Genomic DNA, 19437 nt, shown 5'->3' on the forward strand with positions numbered 1-19437 from the left:
TTGGAAGTGCAAACAAGGTAATTTGCGTTTGGCAATGTTCAAATATATAATTCAACTGAAATAAAATGAAGGTTCGAAGGGCTGTAGAAAAAACAAAACCCCATCAAAACTGAAGTTTACCGCCATCAATGCATCCTCTTTTACACCACCTTAATTAACATGTTAAATTAGTCCTTAATGCCTGTTGTTTGTGTCCTTCATGACATCCCTAAAAAAAAATTTATTTCCCATTTCAAAATGATTTTCAATTTTGTTTGACTGCCAAACAGACAGAGATTGAAGCAATTGCTTTGCCGCGAGTGTGCAAGCGAACTCGGGATGACACTCCGTACAATTTGCCAAATTGAGAGCCAAAGTACTGCTAAACTACAGGTTAGTGTTCCAATTGATGACCCGATTCATGTTCTCCAGCGTTCAACATATACAATTCAATTGAAATTAACTAGTTCCTCGATAAAATTAATGGACTGACAGACAGAGTGAGTGAATTGCTTAACCCGCATTGCACTCACGCATGAGATAAAGGTCTATTTTCAGAAAATTTCCACAGAAATATTTTCAGAAAAGACAACAACAGGGTTGGTGCTGAGAACAAGATAACATGCAGCAGCTACAAAAAAAAGCAAATGGTTTTCGTCGTTTTAAAGAAATGTAGTGTCTGTTTTTGTCATTAGTTGTTGTTGTTCTTCTTTCGGCTGCTCCCTTTCGGGGTCACCACAGCGGATCATCCGTTATGATCCGCATACTGATTTGGCATAGGTTTTACGCCGGATGCCCTTCCTGACGCAACCCTCGTCGCCTCTTACAACACAGGGATAAGGATTGGGTTTCGCCATGATTCTGGGCTGCCCTACACCCTCTCATAGCGCGGCCCAGTGCAGAGTCCCCGTCCTCAAGCGATCCTCCAACCCAAGCCTCCGAGTAGCCGGATTATAGGCGCACGCCACTACGCCCGGATCTGTTTTTGTCATTAGTATAGTTATTAAAAATCATGAGTAATAAAAGCAGTTAACTACAAGTGAAAGTATGGCACATCTGGATAAAATAATCCTTTGGGCACAATGACGATTTTGGTTCCCAAAACAGCTGAAGAATTTGACTGACCAAGTGGAAGTGACAGAAGCAGGTGCAAAGCATGGAGGGAAAGGAGGGAGAAATTTGACAAGTCTATTGAAGGAGAACTTCCCATTGTGCTGGTGTGAGCATTTAAACATGACAAGTAAAAGTAGGAGGTACAAACAATCCTCAAAAATGCAAGCATCAGTACATGCAGGCAGCATTCAGGTTTCACACGCTGGACAATAAAGGCAGTCTTTGGTGACATTCTGCAAATTGGTCTTGTATTACTGGTGATATTATGCTGGGCAGCCACACCAGAAAACACGTGCAACCACTTGGAGCAGAGCAAGCTACCTTAACCTTCACAAGTCTTTTCTTCAGCATCTCATCAAGCAAGTTCCATTTGAGATCCTGCTGCAGATGGACATACAAGGACTCAGGGCAAATTAGACAAGTTTATATTGATAATAACAACGAATGCAAATGGGAAAAGTACACAAATAAAATTACTTCCTTGAAAGAAAAGTGAAAGCTGACAAAAAAAAAAGAAAAAAAATCTCAGTTCTTTTTGACTCTTGCATAGCATTTTGCAAGCTTGAAGGATAGCTTCTTCTTTTTCTTCCACTTTTTCTTATTCTTCCAATAAAGTGCAGACAACAGCAAACTATCTAGCCAAACATGTGCCAATAAACTGTTTTCGCAGCACCAACAGTCAATCCATCACAAAGTTTGATTATTTTTTTTGATTGAGAGCATTTAAACAGCCAACGTCACACTGGAACTAGGATAACCAATAAAATTTAAAAAACATCACGACAACACAAGAACATTCCATATCTTCATTTTGGTTTACAATTTAAGGAGAAAAGAGCAAATTAGGCTTTATACAAACTTTATGCTATGGAATAAAACTTTAGCCACTACGGTAACAGCAAAAGATGGCTTTTGTTTTGGAGGAATACCATAGCATGATATATTTAACATGCGGAAAGGATCAGCCAGTGTTGTGTCAACACATGGAGGACAGTATGCTCTGAAATGCAGCATTTCTGCTAAAGCATCACATCAGCATTGTGAAAGCCAGACTTAAGTTGTAGAATTCAAGTTTTCCATGAAGCTCTCTCATGCAAGTACAATGCAACAAGATATCCAATTGGCTGCTGAGATCTAAAGAGATTAGGTGTATTCAATTGGCTGGATTTAAATTCATGCTATTTCTGCAGGAATATGCTTAAACTTGTACAAAAGCCCATCACAAATGATGGGTTGGAATTATTTTATCCGAAATATTCAAGGAGACTGGAAGATATATGCTGCTTCACGGCAAAAAGCATTATTTTAAGACACGACATGTACAAATATGATCCGATTTTCTTTATCTTCTGTTAAGTTTCGTTTCGACGGTTCAGCCTCATAAGTGTGCCAAAGTCTGAAGCCTCGGCCTAGCGTCAGGTGTGCTCATATCTTTTCTTTATTAGACATCCTACGGACGTAAATGAACACTCGTTTTACTCTGTGCCCGTTACACATCACGTGCAGTGAATTTTACCTCCCTGCGCCTTGTATTTAGTTATTTTAAAAACGCTTCTGTACACCGCATTTGAGGCATGGTTGCAAGTCACTACATTTCCAAGAGAGAGATGTAATCACTCTTTTATGAAAAAAGGTTTTTCGAGTTTTTTTTAATCCTGAAAATAGACCGCAGTGAACACAGTCGTGTTAAAAGATTGGCCTTTAAAACCGTTTTTAAATTGTCCTTATGAGGGGGGGGGACAGATAAATACACAAACACACATGGTGTTTTATACAGGTAGATATTTCACATTCAACTTCATATTTACGTTTGCCACCTAAGGTGGGTGGAAGTTGTGTTTTCACCCCAGTCTATCCATCTGTGAACAGGATATTTCTTGCAGTTGTTGACAGATTTTGGTGAAACTTGGTGAACAGGTTGGGAGTGTGACAAAGAAGAATAAATTCATTTTTGGTGAAGATCCAGACCTGGATCAGAGAATTTTTAAGCGATTCTTCACCATTGAGTGACGGTTAAAACGATAAAAACAGTATATCAAAAAGTTATGGGCGGATTCGGCCAAAATTTGGTGGACACGTTGGGTGTATGACAAGGCTTGATTTGATTTTGGTGAAGATCGAAATCCTGATCCTGTTGAGGATTATTTTAATTTATGATCGATTCTTCACCATTGAGAAAAGGGCCAAAATCGACATAGAGCATGATATTTCAAAAAGTTGTGGACGGATTCGGACGAAACTTGGTTGGTGAGTTGGGTAGGTGACAAGAACAAACCGATTCGATTTTGCAGGTGCAGATCCAGATCCGGCTTATCACACACAAGCATTTAAAGGCCATTTTCCCTGCTAAAGCGGGGGTTAGCCTTGCTAAAGGCCCGGTCACACCTTGACGTTTTAGCCAGCGATGGCAACGTATTAAAATGTATCTAAAACGCTGGCTTACGTTGAACTTTTGATGTTTTTTTTAAAGATTCGGACGTATTCATAGCGACTTGGTCTTATGTATAACGCATTGGTAACGGACACAGAACGTTTCGTTGTGTTATAGATAACTTATACCAACGAATGCTGAACCTGTTGTTGGCCTACACAACCGATGCCCAACGATAGTCTAACTTAGGCATAGCGCGTTGCACGCATCGCCGACGATGTCGTGATGTAGCCTATTAAAAGGCTGACGCACAACGATTCGAATCATAACTGCCGTAGAAATGGAAGTGACAACATCGCGGTCACACCTTGGCGATCTTGCCAGCGTATGCCGACCTAAGAAAAATGTGTCTAAAACGTTGGGGGCACGTCAAATACGGTATGAGTAAGTTTGGTATACGTGAGTAGAACGCTAAAGTGCGCTATCATACGTCGTAGTAAGTAGAGTACGTCAATAAATTTTAAACATGTTCAAAATTTTACGACGTACTCGGCGTATGACACACGTTCAGCATGCGATGGGGATAAGTTTTACACACGATATGTGGACGCTTACACACGTCCACAAAGGCTACTTATAGGCCTTGCTTCAAGGCCTGTGCCGGCCCACTTCATCGGCAGCTGTTGTTTTGCTGCAAGGCCTGTGCCGGCTGGATCGTTTGCAGCTGCTGTACTTCGAGGCCTGTGCCTGCCAGTTCGTCTGCCGGCTGTGCTTGCCTGCAGCGGCCTGGTTCTGCAGGCTGTGTTTGCCTGCTGCCTTTGCCATGCCATGCCCACGGCCCATGTTCACCAGCCCCGTTCAATATTGCTTTGCACCCCCCCCCCCTGTTCATTTCCATGTGCGCCAGTATCAAAGCAACAGTTTGCAAGCTGCAAGAACTGCCCTGTTGGCAGCTACAACACGGGCCTGCAGTGGCGGCCCGTGCACCATGTTTGTGTCCATCCATCCATCCGTTGTGTTCATTGCGTGTGCCACTTGAGCTGGCACGGAGACTGCGTTTGTGCAGCCCATGCACCGTTGTGGTTCACTGGGTTCATTTTCAAAAGGGAAGGCCTTGGACTGCGTGTGAGCAGCCGGCCACATTCCCTGTCACCTGCATTGTTGAGTCAGAGACTGCATGCGAGCAGCCTGGCTCCCTGCTAACTGCTTTCTTTTTGCAGAGTCCATTGATCCTGGGCCATGGTTTAGTGTAAAATTTGTAAGTTAAGGTTAAGATGTACTGTAAATATGAGTGCGCCCCCGGCATGTCTGTCTTAGCGCCGGCAATTTTATTTAAGTCGTCCGTGTGAGTGGGTTTGTTTGGGTAGTTACTCAGCCGTCAGGTTATTTATTTTGGGGACACGAATACCATGAATGTCGCACTCAGGGATCCGTAGGTAAAATGTACTAGGGGAGAACTACACATGATGGCACACGAAAATTTGACGACTCGGGACGAGTCTGTAAAAAGGGGAGGGGGTAGTGTTGTGGTTGACGAAATTCGCAAACCACCATTTCGGTCCCGTAGGTGAGATATCTCTGTAAGTATATGTGTAGTTAGCCCAAACCCGTTGTTTAGAGGGAATAAATGTTATTCATTCGGGCTGCGACCCTTTTAGATAGCCGTTTTTCTTTTACTATCTTTATTTTGGACCAACCGCCATTACTACCACCACAACCACCACCAACCGCATCTCGACAACCACAGCCACCTTCTCCAGAACCGCCTTCACAACCGCTTTCACACACCAACCACCAACCGCAACGCCGCTTCACAACAACAGCAACGCCAACAGCCACGACCTTTACCGTCACATCTCGCTCTCGCAACCATCGCATCACCGCCATTCCCGCGCCGCTTGTGGGCACCGATACTGGACTCGTACAGGCCGCGCACTGAGCATCGGGTGCAAAAACACCAGCCTTTCCGAGAAAGCGGATCAAGAATGATTCACGCCCAATTCTGTTCCGTCCTATCAGCGAGCGTGGGACGATTTGGCCACGCCTCAAGGCGCGTCGGAGTATAATCGCTATATGCAGATTCGCGGATCAAGAATGATTCACGCCCACTTTTCCTTCGTCCAATGGGCGAGCGTGGCTCCGCCCCCGAGCCATTCCTGATCCAAAAATCTGCATATGATTTCTCCTGTCGGACTATAAAGCACCGAGCGCGGAGCGAATCGAGGCAGTTGGAAGGTTTTTTCAGTTTCCGTGTCGAAGAGTTGAGAAGAGAAAGGCAGTTGGACGGAGTTGGGAAGAGTTGAGAGTTTCGGCAGTTGGACGGAGTTGAGAAGAGTGGAGAGTGGGAGAGTTGGAGAGTTGGAGAGTTGTGGCGGCGGCGAAGGCAGTTGGACGGAGTTGAGAAGAGTTGAGAGGGAGTTGAGAAGAAGGGGCAGTTGGACGGAGTTGAGTTTCTGAATCGAGGGAAGAGTTGAGAAGAGGAAAGAGTTGGAGAGTTGTGGCGGCGGCGAAATCAGTCGAGAGAGTGTCTGTCGGGGTCCGGAGAGGCTGGAGAAGCCAAGAATCTTTGTGGAGGTCGGCGCTCGTGTCAGAGTCGGGGAGCTGCGGAGAGGGGAGGCCAGTGACGCGATCGAGGTCGCAGTGGCGTCGCTCGTCGCGGGACCCAAGCCAGCCAGATATCCTCATTCCCCCGAGCATCAACAACCCCCTCCTGTTTCCCCCCGCGCTGAGATAGTGTGAGAAGGGGGCCCCGTTCCCACCCCATTCCAGGCAGTGCCAGCGAGGCCCGCAGAGTCGGGGCGCCGCCGCCATTTTGCGGCTCATCACCAGACGGGTAGGCTCGACGCGGTCTCGGCCCCAGGCCCGTCTGCCCCCTTGTCGATGAGGGTGGCCCCTTTTTCTTTTGCTTTGAGTATATGTGTGGTCGGCGCCGTCTGTGAAGTAAAACTGTATAAGTGTTGCCGTGTGCTCGGTAGTCGGTAGTAGATCTGCATTGTGTTTCTTTTGTTGCATTTGCTTTTTGTGCAGAATTGTCGTGTTTCTTTTACATTTGCTTTTGGTGCATAATTGTAATTGTATATGTGTGCTTTCCATTTGCCGTGGAATAAATGTGCTTTATGTTGAACTGTTTTTCCCGTTTCGCTTCGTCTTTTCTTTTATTGAATCTCCATCTTACTTCACGTAAAGGGTTGGTCGTGGGCTAAAAACGCCCAATAATTAATCGAACCGTCGAGGTTGACGATAACACCGCTCGGTTATCCCGATAGTACGGAACGGGTCGCTTAAAGTTGCCCGTGTCCGAAGTCGACCTGCGGCGAGGTGCGATCGCCCGGTCTACCCTCCGTGTGGGTACTTAGGTAGGTCGAATTTGGCGAGCAACCCTATCCCACGCGGGGGGCCGATTGGCACGATCGTGGTGAGGCCGAAAGGCCCACCCGTGACTAGTTCCCGGCGTTAGTCCCAGAGGGTCACGACGGGATTGTCCGTCCGGTGGGCGACGTGCCGAGATTCGAGCTACGTGGCCGCTCGCACGCCGGAGGGCGCGAATCCGCAACAATATGTACTCATGAAAACAAATCCACCAATCAATTGGAATGAATGCATGTATGATGTTAAGGCTGAAAAAAAAAGTTCATTGAAAGGCCCATATGCTCAGTCTGCCCACTGTGCTCACCTCCTAATGCCTTATGAAGATCACAACAACATGAATTTGCAGAGAAGATTTTAAACATTGCTTCGAGTGAACCAATTGCAGCCAACGCTGGAATACATGCAAAACCAAGATGTTGAAAAACCAGAAACATGAGCCACGCTCAAAACTGATGATCGGAAGATAATGTCGACTCTCAGACGGGACCGACAGTGGACAAGAAATATTTCTTTTTTTTATTATTGTACTGCTTGGAAATTTCCAATTGCAAGAGGACAACACTATTTTAATCTTATTCACAATTTTTACTGAAGAATCAAGATTCAAGTCCATCTGATTGGGATGATGTCTTGATTAGCAAAATCCAGGCGTCTGCTTCCTTGGTCCTTCAAAAATCACTAAACTCAATGAGGTAACAATTCCTGTGCTATCCTCCCCTCCCCCTTTCCAAGTAAATGATGTTTGCCATGGCCTTACATAAAATATGTTGTGGAACTTTTATGTACATTTTGTTTTTAAATCTGAATCAACAGGTATGAAGCAAGCATGAGGTAAAGTGCAACAATCTTCTACTCTCCCACTAGGCTGGTAAGATGGCCAAGAGTTATACGCACTCGCCTCTCAGCTGTCTAGCGTGGGTTCGAATCCCGACCAAGCTATAAACCGTCATCGGTGTTTCACAAGTAGAGTGATTCATCACTGTGTGTCATCCCTCGGATGGACACTAAACTGGGTGACCCATCTGCCAGCATTAGTTGGTGGACATCAAAGATCGCACGGAGTTCTTCACGAAGAAGTTGGCGAGCTATCGCCAGAATCCTGAAGAAATTCTAAATCCCTGCCCCAACCGACAGAGGGGATCGCATTAGCGGCAGAACCATGCTCTCAGCCCATGGATGCTATGTCTGTGTTTGCTTCCAAATCTTGTCCCAAACCCCTCACTCTCGGTACCCATCCTTCCCTGTCGTACCCAACTGCTCCTGGACTCACCTGAGTTTCTTTTGCACCTGAGAAGGTGGATAAGGTTGTTTCGATGCTTGACTGACTGTACTACTGGACAGGGTGGCATCAGCTCATGTGTACTGAAAACCTGCTCTGCTGGACTTGCACATCCTCTCTCTACCATCTTCACCGTCATTTGAGATAGGTCATCTTCCATCTGCTTGGAAATCCACCAGCTTCACTGCACTGTGCACGACATAAAAAAATGTGAAAAAACTGATCTCTTTAACAATAGACCTACCAGCTTACATCTAATCATCAGCAAGGTCATGGAATCTATCATTGCAGTTGATATGAAATCTTTCCTTTTCTCCAACAACCTCATCTCAGATCACCAATTTGGTTTCAGACCAGGTCACTCCACCTTGGACATGCTGCTTCTACTCACCCAACAATGGATGGAGAGGAGGCCCTCAATGTCAGATGTGATAGCAGGGCTGTCTCTCTGGACATATCTCGTGCTTTTGATACAGTCTGGCATCCTGCCTTGCTCTCCAAACTCTCTGCCTGTGTCATCCAAGGTCAACTCCACACATGGCTTATTGACTTCCTCTCCACTCATAGCCAACATGTGACACTCAAAGGAATCCTTTCTTCTCCTCTCCCTGTTAAGGCTGGAGTGTCCCAAGGAAGTGTCTAAAGGCCCGGTCACACCTTGACGTTTTAGCCAACGTATGCCGATTTTTGAATTTTTTTTCTAAAACGCTGGCACACGTTGAATACGTTATGGGTAAGTTTTGATAACATTGAGAGCACGCTGAAAAACACTGCCATACGTCGTTGTACGTTGGCTTTAAACGTTGTACTTTTCGGTTGTCCTCAAATTTTTTCATGCTTGAAATTTCACGACGTATGCCGGCGTATGACTCACACGTTCCGCTACGCTGGCCACAAGTTGTATGCACGGTCTGCGATCGTTGACAGACGTCAACACATGCTACTTGTAAGTTAATCATAAGTTGAGACACGCCGAGGTAATGTTTAGCGTACCCGAAACTTATTTCTAACCTATGATTAACGTGTTGTTGGCACGTTACGCGATCGTTTCCACACGTCGACAGACGTTACTTTTAAGTTACTCATAGGCTGAAAGACGTCGGTATAATGGATCGTCCTTGCGTCAGCGTCCACGGCCACGGCCAGGACACTTATTTGCAGCATTCTTCAAACTTTTCTTCGGCATGACGAGGATGTTCACACTTCGATGTCTAGCTTGGCTATGATTCCAATTGTCCATCGGCAGCGTCTATTTAAAATAGTCGAGTTTGAGCGTTTTAACACGTTCAGAAGAAACGCTTCAAATTTCCAAACCCCAGCGTCAAAAAACAAAGGCGAGTGACAGCAATTTAAATCGTTCATTGTAAACAATGAAAATAGCAGAGTGGTACCGTTTAAAAGTCGTTGAGTATAAAAAAAATCGAATTGTTGAGCACAAGCGTCTACTTTCAATAGTGGGGTTTGAGCGATTTAGCACGTTCAATAGAAACGATTAAAATTTCCGAGCGCCAGCGTCAAAAAACAAAGGCGAGTGACAGCAATTTAAATCGTTCATTGTAAACAATGAAAATAGGTGAGTGGTACCGTTTAAAAGTCGTTGAGTGTAAAAGAAATCCAATAGTTGAGCGCAAGCGTCTACTTTCAATAGTGGAGATGCAGCCATTTAAATCGTTGAGTGGCAGCCTATGAACCAACCCGTGGACACGCGGACGCAAGGACGATCCATCATAACCCACACCCTCCCCCTCACACTCACCTACTACTGCCAACATGAACAAACTACTACTAATACTAATACTGATACTGATACTGATACTGTTACTGCTGACATGGACATCGATTCAAAAAGGACTCGAAAACACTGTTGGGTTCCCCTTTTATGAGCAGCATTTTTATATACCAATTCCCAAAACCGCTGGGAACACGTCTTTGTATGGCAGTTGTAAGCTAGAAACACATTCATTTTTTTTTTTTTGTCGACCGGAAGACGTCATTGGAATACGTCTACATACGTCGATGTGTGTTGGGACTACGTAAAGAATTGGTTCAAAGCACGTCAAACATAAGTTAGAAATAAGTTTCGCGTAAAAAAGATATTACCGCGACGTGTTTCGACTTATGAGTAGCTATTAAGTAGCCTTTGTGGACGTGTGTAAGCGTCCACATATCGTGTGTAAAACTTATCCCAATCGCATGCGGAACGTGTGTCATACGCCGAGTACGTCGTAAAATTTTGAACATGTTTAAAATTTCTTGACGTACTCTACTTACTACGACGTATGATAGCATACTTTAGCGTTCTACTCACGTATACCAAACTTACTCATACCGTATTTGACGTGCCCCCAACGTTTTAGACACATTTTTCTTAGGTCGGCATACGCTGGCAAGATCGCCAAGGTGTGACCGCAATGTTGTCACTTCCATTTCTACGGCAGTTATGATTCGAATCGTTGTGCGTCAGCCTTTTAATAGGCTACGTCACGACATCGTCGGCGATGCGTGCAACGTGCTATGCCGAAGTTAGACTATCGTTGGGCATAGGTTGTGTAGGCCAACAACAGGTTCAGCATTCGTTGGTATAAGTTATCTATAACACAACGAAACGTTCTGTGTCCATTACTAATATGTTATGCATACGACCAACTCGTTATGAATACGTCCGAATCTTAAAAAAAAAACATCAAAAGTTCAACGTCAGCCAGCGTTTTACATACATTTTAATACGTTGCCATCGCTGGCTAAAACATCAAGGTGTGACCGGGCCTTTACTCTGGAATACTGGGCCCAGTCCTACTGATATCCATCAATGATCTCTCTGACCCTCTGGAAAAATCTTCTTTATCTATTTGCTGATGACTCCACCCTTTGCTGTGACATCCCTCATCCTTCAGACAGGCAGGCTGCAGCCTCTTCCTTCTCTTCAGACCTTGTAAAAAAAGAAAAATAATAAAAAGTAAACACAAGCCAGTCAAACTTTGAACATGTCCTTCAATCCTGACAAATCTCACACTCACTATCCCTCTCTGAAAGGACCATCTGGCAACCCCTCCACCCCGATCTACTTTATTAACAATCCTCTTGAGGAGGTTCAGGCATTCAAACTCCTGGGTCTCACTATCAGCCATGATCTTTATTGGGCAAACCACATTTCAATGTTAGGCCTCCAAAGCCAGCTGACGACTGGGCACCCTCCGTGGAACAAAGTTCTTCCTTGGTACACCTGAACTCCTATCCACCCACAAGACCTTCATCCACAACTTGATGGAGTACTGCTCTACCCTGCCTCACATCTTGCTCCGCTTGATGCTGTGGAAACCAAAGCCTTCAAGATCAACAGAATCTCCCACGCTGAAGCTGTGTCTAAGGGATTTTACATTTTCTGTTCCTCACAATTCCATCACATATACACACACACACAAACAAACACTGACACACACACACACACAAACAAACAAACAAACACTGACACACACACACACACACACACACACACACACACACACACACACACACACACACACACACACACACACACACACACACACACACACACACACACACACACACACACACACACACACTGGTACAGTATCAGCTATTCCCATAATAACATATATTTTAAAGAACTGCTGTAAATGATGTTAATTTCACAACATCCTGTATTCAACTTCATTTTTAAAATAGTAAACCTCAAAATATCGTTCCCTTACCCAAGTAAGAACCTTAACCCTTAAGCAATTGAATGGTTTCCCGACCGCATGGATCATCAGCTGGACACAGTTTTTCCTCGAGGTTTCGATCCTTTCAGCCCAGGACCTCTCCAAACAGTGGGTCTCCAACCTTGGTCACAGATCCACATCAGTAGATTACTCAACATCAGTAGATCCACAACCTCAGTTGCGTCCAGGCAGTCAGTCAACCCAGTAATGCAACATCACTAATCAGATTTTACTCGCGAGAGGATTTGATGCATTATCACATTGCTACAAATCCCATCACACATTTCAACATACAAAAATAGTACCACCTATCCTGAAGCTCACCTGAATCAGGAGCAACAGTCGCTCAAACTCCCCACCGAACCCCCGAGACCCTGAATTTTTTTTAATGTTGTGAACAAACTTTGGTAAATCATGGGTGATGAAAGTCGTGGTGAAGTTTCATTGAAATTGTGAGTGTGGTTTGGCTAAGAGAGCAAACACCTCTTTTAGGGGTCAAACCCCCCCCCATAGACTCCCTTAATGAGCGCAGATTTTGATGCGGTTAATACACCTTCGTTAGGCATCAGAAATGAAGCTTGCGGCCAAGTTTCAAAGTTGTGTTTGGTTCAAGCGATAATGCCTGAAGTGTTTACAGACTGACTCACTGACTCACTCACCTGCAGATACTGCTCGACCACATAAGCTCACCTGACTAAAGTCCAGGTGAGCTAATAATAAAATGAAAGCATGCACATCTCACCTGAAAATGTAGCCTGCACATCACACAGCACAACCACCCCACTTACCTCTGGATCAAACTGTTATTCTAATATTCAAACGGTTAGTTATAACGGCTTTTTACATGCTGCCCTGTCTCTGAGCAACCACTGAAAATGGTTAAAAAAAAAAAATTTAAATGTTGAAAAATAAATAAATAAATAACGTATTCATATAAATATCTCATTAATAATACTGAACTTTTACTATTCTTATTGTACTTTATTCATTACCATCGCCAAAGGAGAGGGTATTGCATTTTGGTTCGTTTGTCCGCACAGAACACGAGTACGCGTATTAATTATATTGGACCATTTATAACCCGAAAACCATTCAAGACTCCCAAGACCTCCCCCACCCCAACCTTACCAAGACCCTTCAAGAACCCCCCCCCTCCCCACTCCAAAACCATTTTGACCCCCAACATCCTTTAGACTCCAAATACCCTCTTAAACCCTTTAGAACCCCAGACACTATAGACTTCTTTCTACCCTTTAAAACTTCACACATTTTAATATCCTGGAGAACACGACCCATTTTCGATGTTTTAAGACCCTTTCGACCCATTCGACCTTAAATTACACTCTTTATTTAGACACTTTATTACATTTCGACGATTATACCCTTTCAACATTTCCAACTTTTTAAACCTTTGACCTTAACACAATTACAATGAGACAATTTAGAGTTTAGATCTTTAATTTGCAATCAAAGACCTTTCATTTAATAAAGCCTTCCACATATTTGCCACACAAAGAAGTCCTGGCAAGTGTCTGCAATCTCAAATTGCTCTTTCTTGTTAACCTCCGCCATCTTCGAAGATGGATGGAGGTTACTGTTTTCACCCCTTTCTGTCTGTTTGTTTGTTTGTTTGTTTGTGAACGATATTACGGAAAAACTCCTCGACGGATTTCGACGAAACTTGGTGGGGGGGGGGGGTTAGGTATGGTCCAAGGATCATGCCATTAAATTTTGGACCCCCCCGCCCCCCCAAAAAAATTGTTAGAGAAAAAACTATATATATTTTTGCATTTCTACATGTTTTAAGTAATTTCCAACCCCCCCTAAAAAGTTTTTTTTACCCCCCCCAAAAAAAGAATTTTTTTTTGCATTTCTACATGTTTTAAGTGATTTCCAACCCCCCCCCCAAAAAAAAATTTAGAGAATTTTTTTTTTGCATTTCTACATGTTTTAAGTGCTTTCCAACCCCTCCCCCCCCCCCAAAAAAAAAAAAATTTTTTTTTTTTTGCATTTCTACATGTTTTAAGTGATTTCCAACCCCCGCAAAAAATGTTAGAGAAAAAAAAATTTTTGCAACTTTTTTTTTCAACAAAATTTCGATTTTTTTATTTTTTTTTGCATTTTTACATGTTTTAAGTGATTTCCAACCCTCCCCCCCCCAAAAAAAATGTTGGAGAAAAGAACTACAACTCTGTCAGCACTGTTGACATCATATTTCATGAATAAGATACAAGGTTCACTTGAGTGACCCAGCAGTATTGGCGGCGGAGGTTTTGCACTCTCCCGAGTGCTCCCCCTCAAGTTCTATTTGGTTTTGTTGTATGACGTCAAAGTAAACTCGTTTCAATCTGCCATCTGTAGCTCCCTGTGTTAGCATACATATGTTCTTTTAATCTATGGACAAGTGCAATGCTGTGTGTGGTTGTTCTCACTGTCCAAATTATTACCTACTCCACCGAAGGTGAAGGAGGTTATGTTTTCACCCCTTTCTGTCTGTTTGTCTGTTTGTTTGAGTACAGGATACCTCAAAAAGTTGTGCACGGATCAGGATGAAACTCTGTGGACACGTTCAATGTGTAACAAGGACGAACTGATTAGATTTTGGTGACGATCCAGATCCGACTACTATAATTTTTAAGGTGATTCTTCACCATTGAGAGATAGGGCCAAAAACGCTATGGTACTGTATAGCATGATATTTCAAAAATGTAATGGGCCCGATATGTTCTCGTGGAACAGGCACTATGTGGCGGAGGCATGCGCTCTCCCGAGTACCCTTCTAGTTTCACCTGCAACCGCACCATCCAATAGCTTTTTAGGAATGTTGCTAAGAAAACGAAGGAAAAGAAAATCTCTTTAATTAAATCACCAAGCCTGACACTGACTGACCGAATGACTAACGCACACGCGCACACCTCTTTCACTCATAGATGCAAAAATCGAGTTAGACGGAGATAACAGGATATCTCAAAAAATTTTGTACGGCATGGACGAAATTTGTTGGACAGATAAATTCAGTGTGATAAATCACACTGGACAAGGACAAAAACAATTAGATTTTGCTGAAGATCTGGATCCGAGAATTATTAAAGTCATTCTTCACCATTGAATCATGGGATGGGGCTAAAAACGATATCAAGCACGATATCTCAAAAAGTTATGGACAGTTTGGACGACATTTGGTGCACAGGTTGGGTGTGTGACAAGGACAAATTGATTAGATTTTGTTGATGATGAGAATCTAGATATGACAATTTTTTTTAATTTATTCAGCAATTCATCACTGTCGAGAAATAGGGCTAAAAACGATATTTGAAAAAGTTGTGGATAGATTACAACAAAACTTGGTGGATGAGTTGGTTAGATGACAAGAATAAACCAATTAAATTTTTGGTTTAGGTCAGCAGATGTGGCCCATCGGTGGGATACAAAGCGTAAACTGTTCAGCCAAGCGGAGGCATGCGCTCCACTGAATACCGTTCTAGTTTCTCTCGTAGCCCCAGAACCAAACAAAACGACATACATTATATTTATAATGGCCCTCGCAGCATATAATTTATAATGGTTGAGGTTGTGGAGAGATTCACTTACCTTGGCAGTGATATTCGTCTCTGCCGGCTGTGAATCAGAGGTCAATAGATGCCTGGGTCGGGCCTGAGGAGTCATGAATTCACTGGATAATGGGGTGTGGTGCTGCCGGTACCTGTGTGGGAGGACGAAAGTCTGAGTCTTCAGGTCCTTGGCGCTTCCAGTCTTGCTCTATGGATGCGAGACTTGGACTCTGACCAAGGATCTGAGACGGAGACTTAATTCCTATGGAACCAGGTCTCTTCGGAGAATCCTTGGCTATCGCTGGTCAGACTTTGTGTCCAACGAGCGGTTGCTGAGAGAGACTCAGAAGAGATTTGTTACCTGCAAAGTCTGTGAGCGTCAGCTGTGGCTGTATAGACATGTGGCTCATTTTCCTGACGCTGATCCTGCTTACCAGAATCTCTCAGGGAGGAGGCCAATGGGCCGATCACGTGCCTCGTGGTTGCAGCAGGTTGATCGGCATCTAAAGATGGGGATGGGCTTGGCATCTGCCTGGGGGATGGCCAGACAGAGGCCCCTGGAGTAAGCCTGTATCTCACTGGGCTGCGACAGCTCGCGACTCGTTGGAGACACAAAATTGCGATAAAATAGCGATAATTTTCACTTGGAATCACAGTGAATTTATTTTTGTGTATGTCACACAAATATCTCATATTTGCGTATGTCTCATGTCATTGAGAACAAATTGCGATATAATTACGAAACTCTCAGGGGTCCCAGGAGAGATTATCATTTTTTTCTCCAATCAGTCACAATTTAGTTTCATAGGTCGCCAATCCCTCACAAAGTTGTCACATTTGTCGCACCCTCTGACTCACGGAAACTAAATTGAGAAGGGTTCGAGACAACCGCGCCGACTCTGCGACTATTTTGAGAGAAAATTTGTCGCACAAATTTTTTGGACATGTTCAAAATTCAAGCGACACCAGAGCGACGTCCTGCGACTCACGCAAATAAATTGAGAACCACCGCGAACGTTTCAAGACATTTTGGAGAATCCCATTCGCATTTTGTCGTGAGCTGTCACAGCCCAATGAGATACAGGCTGTACCGGCGGAAAGTGGACGCAGCAACGCGCTGCTTTGGCGCATGCTCCCATACCTGACCTGACCTAGCAGCCCATACAGCTCATACTCCCACCTCCAAAACATGATTAACAGTAAATACAATTTTAAACTTACCCTGTGCATTGACAAGCAACAGATAAAACCATCCCATCGGTGTAAAGAAATAACCAAACCAGATACGGTGCCTCCCTCTGGGAAGTCTGCCTGAACAGCATAGTCTTTCTAATTGCAGCCAGTGTGACCACTCCTTGGCTTTTTTTTCACAAGATCTTGGCTATTCGTTGTTCACCTTTAGCGTCTTGGTTTTCTATAGGTTTTCTTGGCGTATAGGTTTTCTATTATCATCGCTTTTCCGAAACCTTGTGAATTCTTGGCTTTTTTCATTGGCTCACCTTGGCATTTATGAAAATGAGGAGTGGTCACACTGTTGCAGACCCCTTTAAATAAATCACCAAGCCCGGCATGCTCACACGAGGTAATCCTGCAAGGTTCAAAGTCCACTCACTGCCATTGATGGTCGAAGGTTTGGGTAGGACCGCCCGTCTACGAGCCTTCAGCCTCAATATCAGTAGTTTGCAGTACGGGGGATCTGCAAGCTATCAACTTTTTGGGCAAGTTAAGAAAGTTATCCGACTCTCTTTTGTTGTGCAGACACAGCCCTTTCGAGCCGGTATGTTTCCCAAGTATTTCCTGCTTCTTTTAGAAGCCTTTGTGAGCCGTTTTACGTAACAATCCTTAACTCGCACACACACGATATATGCTCGGTCGCCGCGAGAGGTTTTTGCGCATGCGCACCGAGCATTCTGGAGCGGATGACGTCATTGCGAAAGTGGTCGAGTCAAGCCAGTCATTCTAGTTTAATCGGCGCTATGGAAATGTATGAAGTGTTTCACAACTACGTAAAAAAAACATTTTTTTCAAGGAATGCAGAAGAGAAACCAGAGTAGGCTAAATAACTCGTTTAACAACCGAACTCTTCAGGAGGGAAATGCAAACTCGATCAACACAACAGGTTGTCCTATTGACCGAGTGTATAAAATTATTATTATTATTTTTTAAATAAACGGCACAGTGAACTGTTGTGACGTGTTTTTTTTTAAATCCTCGTGGAGGATCTCTAAGTCTTACTCATGTTGTTGTTCTTGTGGACTTTTTTGTTTCACAGCTAACAGTTTTCATCGAAACTTCGTGAAACTTGGCGTATATATGTAAAAAATACCCTGCGCAGACAGTAACGATCTCCGATTTTGGAAATTCTTCCGAGAAAAAAAGTTGACGTCATAATATCTCCGCTAATGGAAATCGCCTGTACCATTATCGCCAAAACTCGGCAAGCTGTTTGAATTTTGTTTGCGGGAATCGAACAGGGCATTAGCAGAGATGAATTACCGCACATATGATGCATCAGTATGACGTCATATCAATTTTTATGACGTCATTCCTATTTTTTTTGACATTTTTTGTTTCACAACCCAGAGTTTTCATCGGATCTTCGTGAAACTTGCCATGTATATGCAGAAAGCCCACGCGCAGGCAGTAACCATCTCCGATTTTGGAAATTCTTCCAAGAAAAAAAAAAGTTGACGTCATAATATTGCCGCTAATGGAAATCGCCTGTGCCATTATCTCCGAAACTCGGCAAGCTGTTTGAATTTTGTTTGCGGGAATCAAGCCAGGCATTAGCACAGATAATTTATCGCAAACCTGATAAATCACAATGACGTCATATTCGTTTTTATGACGTCATCATTAATAGGACGAGGATTTTAGCCCATTTGGGCTTGTTTTTTTTTTTGTTTCGTTCATAGCAACTCCATACCTCAGCTTACACGTACAGATATAGCACATGACTCCATCCTTACGGGTACACAGACGTATACAAGCGAGTAATCTCGCTCTCCCAACAATTAGAATGTTCGAAAAGTTGTCAATCCAGTAAATGAATGTTCTAATACACCAAAAAGTCCTAATTACAATGACATATCAAAACAGATCTGTCTTGGTGAATCGTTCTCACATTGCTTTTCCCAGGCCGCGGCGCAATCACTGTCACTTACATTACAACACCTCACCTCAGTCGGCACTAACTGCGTCTCTTCGCCAGACCTCATCATCTCTTCGCCCTATAGACGGGGTAAACATCCCACAACCATGATGTAACCAACACACACACAACCGGCGAACAACGCAGGAAAAGTGAGCGGAAAAAAAAGAAAAAAGAAAAAAAGAAAAAAAAGATAACCCCCTTAAGCCAAAAAGCCCATCGCCAACATGGCGGCAAATCTCGCGATACTTCGAGAAACTCAGGAAACGGCACTCGAAATGTATATCTGAGTTTATGTTGAACAATTGCACGTTGATTTAGTATTTTTTTTTAATTTTTATGCTAAATTTGATGTTGAGCGTCAAACTTTGTTCCGTAATTCGAAAATATACTGAAACTTGCGCAGGCGATGTATACAGCGACACACAGTTGTTTCACTGCCTCATAAGCTTCACCTTGAAATAGCGATAAAACATTCATCCTGAAGAGAGATTTTCAAACTGTAATTAAAGCAAAAACGTTTAGAAGTTATAATTTGTATTTAATGCTACACGACTCGCTCCCACGAGTAGTTGAGACAAGAGGCGTTGGGGGATCTTCTGAAGCGTGTCCCATTACATATCAGCTTGTGGAGCGCTCGCCAAGTGGTTTATATAATCACTCACTCACTCAGGCAAGCAGTCCAACAGAACGGTTGCTAAGGAACGGCTGGCTTGGCAAGCGATCGCAAGCTGATTGGTCATGAGACACACCCTTGGTGTGATTAATACTAATACCACAATTAGGACTTTGAAACCTTGTTTGATCCGTTGATGCGTCGTATTGTTTCTTGAATACAGTATAAACTCGTACAACGATTATTACGGAATATGTTTTTGGATTTTCAGTGTTATACACTGCCT

At 43.6% G+C, this 19437-nt stretch overlaps 1 protein-coding gene across 5 annotated transcripts in view; it reads right to left on the minus strand.

Moving 5' to 3' along the window:
• USP47 (ubiquitin specific peptidase 47) overlaps positions 1-18782 on the minus strand; it is a 148706-nt gene extending 129924 nt beyond the window's left edge. Inside the window, exons 1-2 of one of the 5 annotated variants that reach the window (XM_085882493.1) lie at positions 18564-18782; positions 1414-1470 (exon numbers count right to left, since the gene is read on the minus strand). In XM_085882493.1, coding sequence (XP_085738619.1) covers positions 1414-1470; positions 18564-18605 — 99 coding nt within the window. In that variant the 5' untranslated portion in view covers positions 18606-18782. Of the gene's footprint in view, positions 1-1413; positions 1474-18548 lie in introns of all 5 variants that reach the window. The other 4 variants (XM_085882492.1, XM_085882491.1, XM_085882495.1 and 1 more) reach the window with 4 other exon arrangements.
• Between the last annotated feature and the right edge of the window lie 655 nt (positions 18783-19437).

The sequence above is a fragment of the Eptatretus burgeri genome, chromosome 5 (genome assembly GCF_056783735.1).
Source record: "Eptatretus burgeri isolate ZD-2024b chromosome 5, Ebu_testis_v1, whole genome shotgun sequence".
Lineage (NCBI taxonomy): Eukaryota > Metazoa > Chordata > Myxini > Myxiniformes > Myxinidae > Eptatretus > Eptatretus burgeri.